Below are 8,077 nucleotides of genomic sequence, written 5' to 3' on the forward strand. Positions count from 1 at the left end.
GAAAATGTGTGAACTTTTCAACTCTTACTTCCTCTCAGTTTTTACTCAGGAAGATACTAGCAAAATTCTAGAAATAATAAATTATGTAGAGCAGGACGATAGTGACATGGTCTTCAGACAAATAGAGAAGTTAAAACCTAAGAAATCCCCAGGAACTGATGAACTGTTGGCAAGGATGTAAAAGGAATGTAAAGAGGAACTTAGCAAACCTTTGGCTAATCTTTTCAATATATCACTACAAACTGACATAGTGCCAGACAAGTTAAAAATGGTAAATGTAATACCAATTTACAAGGCAGGTGACAGGTCCTTAGGTTCGAACTATACACCAATAAGCCTTACCTCTATAGTGGGAAAATTTATGGAATCAATAATTGCCGAGGCAATTCGTAGCCATCTTGAAGGCATAAATTGATTAATGAATCTCAGCACGCTTTTACGAAGGGGCGTTCCTGTCTTACAAATTTGCTAACTTATTTCACTAAGGTATTTGAGTAGGTATATCATGGTATTGAATATGATATTGTGTATACAGACTTCAGTAAGGCTTTCGATAGAGTTCCACATCAGAGGCTGTTGAGGAAAATTAAGGCACAAGGAATAACAAGAGAAATTTTTTCCTTCGTGGAAGCATGGTTGACAAATAGGCAGCAGAGAGGCTGGGGGCACTTCACAAGCGGTTCTCCACAGGGGTCAGTGTTGGGCCCCTACGTAGATGAGGGAATAAATAGCGACATAAGCAAATATGCTGATAACACCAAAATAGGCAGTCCAATTCATTCTAGTGAGGACATTAGAGCACTCCAGGATGATTTGAGTAGACTGATGCAATGGTCAGAGAAGTGGCAGATGCAAGGTTCTAAATGTTGTACAGGAAAATAATCATGACACATAAACTAAATAATGTATATTATAATATTACTGAATGCGAAAAGGATTTAGGAGTTCTGGTTAGCAGTATTCTAAAACCAAGACAACAGTGCATTAGTGTTCGCAATAAAGCTAACAGAATCCTTGGCTTCATATCAAGAAGTATAAATAATAGAAGCCCTCAGGTTGTTCTTCAACTCTATATATCCTTGGTTAGGCCTCATTTAGATGCTGCTGCTCAGTTCTGGTCACCTTATTACAGAATGGATATAAATGCTCTGGAAAACGTGCAAGAGAGGATGACAAAGTTGATTCCATGTATCAGAAATCTTCCCTATGAGGATAGACTAAGGGCCCTGAATCTGCACTCTCTAGAAAGGTGTAAAATTAGGGGGGATATGATTGAGGTGTATAAATGGAAAACAGGAATTAATAAAGGGGATGCAAATAGCGTGCTAAAAATACCTAGTCTAGATAGGACTCGCAGCAATGGCTTTAAGCTGGAAAAATTCAGATACAGGAAGGATATAGGAAAGCACTGGTTTGGTAACAGAGTTGTGGATGAGTGTAACGAACTCCCGAGCACCGTCATAGAAGTTAAGACCTTGTGTTGTTTTAAAAATAGGTTAGATAAATACATGATTGGGTGTGGGTGGGTGTGAGTTGGACCTGACTAGCTTGTGCTACCAGGTCAGATACCGTGCTCCTCCCTTAAGTGAATGTGACCTGACCTGACTAGGCTAAGGCATTGGCTTAAGCTGGTGGGAGAATTGGACTTGCCTCTCATGGGTCAGTAGGCGTGCAGCAGTGTTCCTTCTATCTTATGTTCTTGTGGTAATACCAACAACAATGTTAACACCTCTTATTTCTTTATTAACACATCGGCCGTCTCCTACCAAGGCAGGGTGGCCCGAAAAAAAAACTTTCATCATTCACTCCATTGCTGTCTTGCCAGAAGGGTACTTTACACTTCAGTTTTTAAACTGCAACATTAACACCCCTCCTTCAGAGTGCAGACACTGCACTTCCCATCTCCAGGACTCAAGTCCGGCCTTCCGGTTTCCTTGAATCCCTTTATAAATGTTACCTTGCTAACACTCCAACAGCACGTTAAGTCCTAAAAAGCATTTGTCTCCATTCGCACCTATCTAACACGCTAATGCACTCTTGCACACAAAACCTCCTTTACCCCCTCCCTCCAACCTTTCCTAGGCCGACCCCTACCCCGCCTTCCCTCCGCTACAGATTTATACACTCTCGAAGTCATTCTACTTCGTTGCATCCTCTCTTCATGTCCAAACCATCTCAATAACCCTTCCTCAGCCCTCTGGATAATAGTTTTGGTAATTCCATACCTCCTCCTAATCTCCAAACTACAGATTTTCTGCACCACACCACACGTTGCAATCAGACATGACACCTCCACTGCCTCCAGCCTTCTCCTTGTTGCAACATTCACAACCCATGCCTCACACCCATACAAGAGCGTTGGTATAACTGTACTCTCATACATTCGCGTCTTTGCTTTCATGGATGAAGTTCTTTATCTCCAGAAACTCCTCAGTGCACCACTCACCTTTCTCCCCTCATCAATTATGTGATTCACTTCATCTTTCATAGACCCATCTGCTGACACGTCCACTCCTAAATATCTGAATACATTTACCTCCTCCTACTCTCTCCCTGCAACTTCTCCTCGGAATCTCCCAAATACACAGTGTCATCTGCAAAGAGCAACTGTGACAACTCCCACTTTGTGTTAGATTCTTTATCTTTTAACCCCACTCCTCTTGCCAACACCCGAGCATTCACTTCTCTTACTACTCCATCTATAAATATATTGAGCAACCATAGTGACATCACACATCCTTGTTTGAGGCCTACTTTTACTGGGAAATAATCTCCCTCTCTCCTACATGCTTTAACCTGAGCCTCACTATCCTCGCAAAAACTCTTCACCGCTTTCAATAGCCTATCTTCTATTCCATACACCTGCAACATCTGCCACATTGCCCCCCTATCCACCCTGTCATACGCCTTTTCCAAACCCATAAATGCCACAAAGACCTCTTTAGCCTTATCTAAATACTCTTCACTTATATGTTTCACTGTAAACACCTGGTCCACACACCCTCTACCTTTCCTAAAGCCTCCTTGTTCATCTGCTATCCTATTCTCCGTCTTACTCTTAATCCTTTCAATAATAACTCTACCATACACTTTACCAGGTATACTCAGCAGACTTATCCCCCTATAATTTTTACACTCTCTTTTGTCCCCATAGCCATTACACAAAGGAACTATGCATGCTCTCTGCCAATCCCTAGGTACCTTACCCTCTTCCATACATTTATTAAATAATTGCACCAAGCACTTCAAAACTATATCCCCACCTGCTTTTAACATTTCTATCTTTATCCCATCAATCCCGGCTGCCTTACCCCCTTTCATTTTACCTACTGCCTCACGAACTTCCCCCACACTCACAACTGGCTCTTCCTCACTCCTACAAGATGTTGTTCCTCCTTGTCCTATACACGAAATCACAGCTTCCCTATCTTCATCAACATTTAACAATTTCTCAAAATATTCCCTCCATCTTCCCGATACCTCTAACTCTCCATTTAATAACTCTCCTCTCCTGCTTTTAACTAACAAACCCATTCTTTCCCTAGGCTTCCTCAGCTTATTAATCTCACTCCAAATTTTTTTCTTATTTTCAACAAAATTTACTGATAACATCTCACCCACTTTCTCACTGGCTCTCTTTTTACATTGCTTCACCACTCTCTTCACCTCTCTTTTGCTCTCCATATATTCCTCCCTCTTTGCATCACTTCTACTTTGTAAAAACCTCTCATATGCTCATAACACCTAAAATGTTAATAGAAAAACAATGTTATTACATTCAGTGACATTAACATTAACAATAATGTTAAGATAAGGATAATGTTATCATATACATTAATATTATTAACAATAACAACAACTCACCGATGCTGTAGACTTTGCAGATGGTCGTCAGAAGCGGTGGTTGCGTCAGCTTGATAGTAGTGGTGCCTCAGTGCCAGGTGTGTACAGTGGTGGTTGGTGAGGGCAGCCAGCAGGTCAGGCAGGCTAGGCAGGTCACCAGGGTCACCGTATATATTAATCTTCACCTTGCAGGAGCTGAGGAGTGGCAGGAGAGCTGCGTAGCTTCTCACATATCCATCAAGTACCTCAAATACTTCTTTAGTATTGATGCAGAGAGATATTTCTTTGACAATTACTGGAGACATCTTAGTGTTGTCAAGGAGGTCAAGCCACTTGTTGTTGTTCATATCAGACTCTTTTAGGAGATGAACCACTTCCAGTACAGATGTCTCGGGTACCTGGTCTAGTACCAGGTGCAGCAGCCCAGCCACATGTATCAGAACATTCTGGTACTTGTTCATGTCTTCCACACCTGACCTGATGCTCTCTTCCAACACTCCCCTGATACTGACAGGTGTGGCAGAGGCAGGTGTAGCTGAGGCAGGTGTAGGTGTAGAACACTGTGGGTTATTAAGATTGTTGACAATATAGAGAGCAGCGAAGTAGTCTTGTATTCCCTTGTGAGGAGCTGAGTACTGCTCCTTGATCCCCAGCATCGTCCATGTTGGTCTTAAACAAAGGAACGCTGACAACACTTCTTTATAAGGTAAGCACAGTTGATCACATTTTCTTTTAAGATTGTTTAAAGTGTTTACTTCAAGGTCTAACTGATCACGTGAAAGACTTTCGAGCGCTGTCTTGTATATATCCATCAATATTATGTTTAAATTGTCAGATAAATCCATATTGTTTATACCTTGATGGTTGGTCAGTCTCTCTGTTAACTTTTGTTTACACAGTTGATGAATATTATAAAATAGCTCTGTGTGAGTGACAGATGTTAAGTTTAGCTGGTCAGGGTCTTGGTCCCAGATGTATATCATAAGAATCAAATTCATTGGTAGTTTTAAGTGTTCATGAAGTCCTTTTAACTTGATCACGTTTCTTATCAGTTCTTCAGTATTTCTGTTATTCCCTGTTTGTACCATTATTTGTTGGTGGTTCAGTCTCACGAATTGTTCTAAATTTTCCCTAGATATACCATGCAGTGTTGCATGTTGCACAGTATACTCTGCAGGGATTGTTTTCCTAAAGTTCTCAACTTTTTCTGGTCGTGAAGTGCACAGAAAAGCAATATTAGAACAGTACTTAAATTCATGCAATAGACTCTGGACAAGTCTTCTAGAACTTTCATTGTCTTCATCAAGGCCGTCAATTATAATTAAGATCTTGCAAAGCTTCATCAGTTTCGGAAGAATTTCCTTGAATTTTATGGCTGTTTCTGGCATCAGTCTGTCCAGGAGTTGCTGGTAGCAGGTCATTGTTGGGTCCCGGCACTGTACCCACAGTAGAAGCTCGTAATTATCTAAGCCACTAATATTACCTTGACCTCCCTGAGTCCATTCATCTAATATTAACTTTACTAGAGTTGTCTTGCCACTACCAGCCACACCTTCCAGCAGTATTATATGTGGGCGAGTAGATGTACCTTGTTGTTGAGTAGATGTACCTTGTTGTTGAGTAGATGTACCTTGTTGTTGAGTAGATGTACCTTGTTGAGTAGATGTACCTTGTTGAGTAGTACCTTGTTGTTGAGTAGATGTACCTTGTTGTTGAGTAGATGTACCTTGTTGTTGAGTAGATGTACCTTGTTGAGTAGTACCTTGTTGTTGAGTAGATGTACCTTGTTGTTGAGTAGATGTACCTTGTTGTTGAGTAGATGTACCTTGTTGTTGAGTAGATGTACCTTGTTGTTGAGTAGATGTACCTTGTTGAGTAGATGTACCTTGTTGTTGAGTAGATGTACCTTGTTGTTGTGATGGTACTGATGTAGTTTGAACAAGTTTAAGAAGGTGTTGATAACTTATATGTTGACCTTGATCTCCACGTTGTCCATGTTTGATCTCAATATCTACAAAGATATCGGCTACTTTAAGTTTCAAGTTACTAGTGATAAAAGACACTGGACTGACATAGGTGATGCTCTGGAAAATCTCCTTAAGTTTGTTACAACTGTCATTAATCATAAAATTTTTAATTTCATCACCACAAGATGTTAGTATATCTTTCGTTCCAAGAATTTCCTTCATGATGTTGTCCAGGACATCATTCATCTCCTGGATCTCCTGCTTCACTTCAGCATCGTCTCTCCCATACCTGTCTCCAGATGTCTCAAGACAACGAGTTAACAACTCCCGGAGTTTCCTCATATTTTCAAGATAATCTTTATCTTCAATTGTAAGTTGACCGTGAAAACAATCATTCCTCATGTTCTTAACAGCAGTAACGTAGTACTCCATCTGTGTACTGGTAGTAAACCATAGTGGATCACTGTATGGAGCTACAGTCTTACACGCTACTTTGATGCTCACGTACAGTAGTGACACATCAAACTTTGATCCATCTGCATTCTGATCAATCATTATCTTTTGAGTGGTGTTAAATTTTCTCAATTCATCTCCTTTTTGTGAGTTTATCAAGTACTGTTTGAGGGTATCATAAGAAGGTTTATCCTGGGTTCCCCAGAGGAAGGTCTTGTACAAGACTTTTCTACCACAGGATGTAACAGCCTTGACAAGTCTATATCCATTAAGTTCTTCCTTAGATGAATAAGCCATCATGTATTAACACATGAAACTTGTGGGATAATATTGTGATGGATGTTGTCTTACAACACTTGATGGTGGCAACACCTGCACTGATGTTGTCTTACAACACTTGATGGTGGCAACACCTGCACTGATGTTGTCTTACAACACTTGATGGTGGCAACACCTGCACTGATGTTGTCTTACAACACTTGATGGTGGCAACACCTGCACTGATGTTGTCTTACAACACTTGATGGTGGCAACACCTGCACTGATGTTGTCTTACAACACTTGATGGTGGCAACACCTGCACTGATGTTGTCTTACAACACTTGATGGTGGCAACACCTGCACTGATGTTGTCTTACAACACTTGATGGTGGCAACATCTGCACTGATGTTGTCTTACAACATAACACTTGATGGTGGCAACACCTGCACTGAGGATGGGTAACAACACTTGACTGAAGCAACACATGCACTTTTCTCTTCTGGAATGAAATAAAATAAAGTGCAACACTATTATAAGTGACTATAACATATATAATATAACAAGTGTCAGACAGTAACATGAATGATATAACAAGTGTCAGCCTGTAACATATATAATATTACAAGTGTCAGACTGTAACATATATAATATAACAAGTGTCAGACAGTAACATGAATGATATAACAAGTGTCAGCCTGTAACATATATAATATAACAAGTGTCAGATTATAACATATATATTATAACAAGTGTCAGACTGTAACATATATAACAAGTGTCAGACTGTAACATATATAATATAACAAGTGTCAGACTGTAACATATATAATATAACAAGTGTCAGACTGTAACATGTATAATATAACAAGTGTCAGACTGTAACATATATAATATAACAAGTGTCAGACTGTAACATATATAATATAACAAGTGTCAGACTGCAACATGTATAATATAACAAGTGTCAGACTGTAACATATATAATATTACAAGTGTCAGACAGTAACATGAATGATATAACAAGTGTCAGACTGTAACATGTATAATATTACAAGTGTCAGACTGTAACATGTATAATATTACAAGTGTCAGACTGTAACATGTATAATATTACAAGTGTCAGACTGTAACATGTATAATATAACAAGTGTCAGACTGTAACATATATAATATAACAAGTGTCAGACTGTAACATATATAATATAACAAGTGTTAGACTGTAACATACATAATATAACAAGTGTCAGACTGTAACATATATAATATAACAAGTGTCAGACTGTAACATATATAATATAACAAGTGTCAGACTGTAACATATATAATATAACAAGTGTCAGACTGTAACATATATAATATAACAAGTGCAGATTATAACATATATAATATAACAAGTGTCAGACTGTAACATATATAATATAACAAGTGTCAGATTATAACATATATAATATAACAAGTGTCAGACTGTAACATGTATAATATAACAAGTGTCAGACTGTAACATATATAATATAACAAGTGTCAGACTGTAACATGTATAATATAACAAGTG

General features: G+C 39.0%; 1 protein-coding gene across 3 annotated transcripts in view; it reads right to left on the reverse strand.

The window, feature by feature from the left end:
* The window catches only part of LOC128694048 (uncharacterized), a 127,777-nt gene extending 120,657 nt beyond the window's left edge, over positions 1–7,120 (reverse strand). For 2 of the 3 annotated variants that reach the window (XM_070080569.1, XM_070080568.1), the window contains exon 1: positions 3,865–7,120. In XM_070080569.1, the coding sequence (XP_069936670.1) occupies positions 3,865–6,563 (2,699 nt within the window). In that variant the 5' untranslated portion in view covers positions 6,564–7,120. The remainder of the gene's footprint in view (positions 1–3,864) is intronic. The other variant, XM_070080567.1, reaches the window with a different exon arrangement.
* Between the last annotated feature and the right edge of the window lie 957 nt (positions 7,121–8,077).

The sequence above is a fragment of the Cherax quadricarinatus genome, unplaced genomic scaffold (assembly GCF_038502225.1).
Source record: "Cherax quadricarinatus isolate ZL_2023a unplaced genomic scaffold, ASM3850222v1 Contig609, whole genome shotgun sequence".
Lineage (NCBI taxonomy): Eukaryota > Metazoa > Arthropoda > Malacostraca > Decapoda > Parastacidae > Cherax > Cherax quadricarinatus.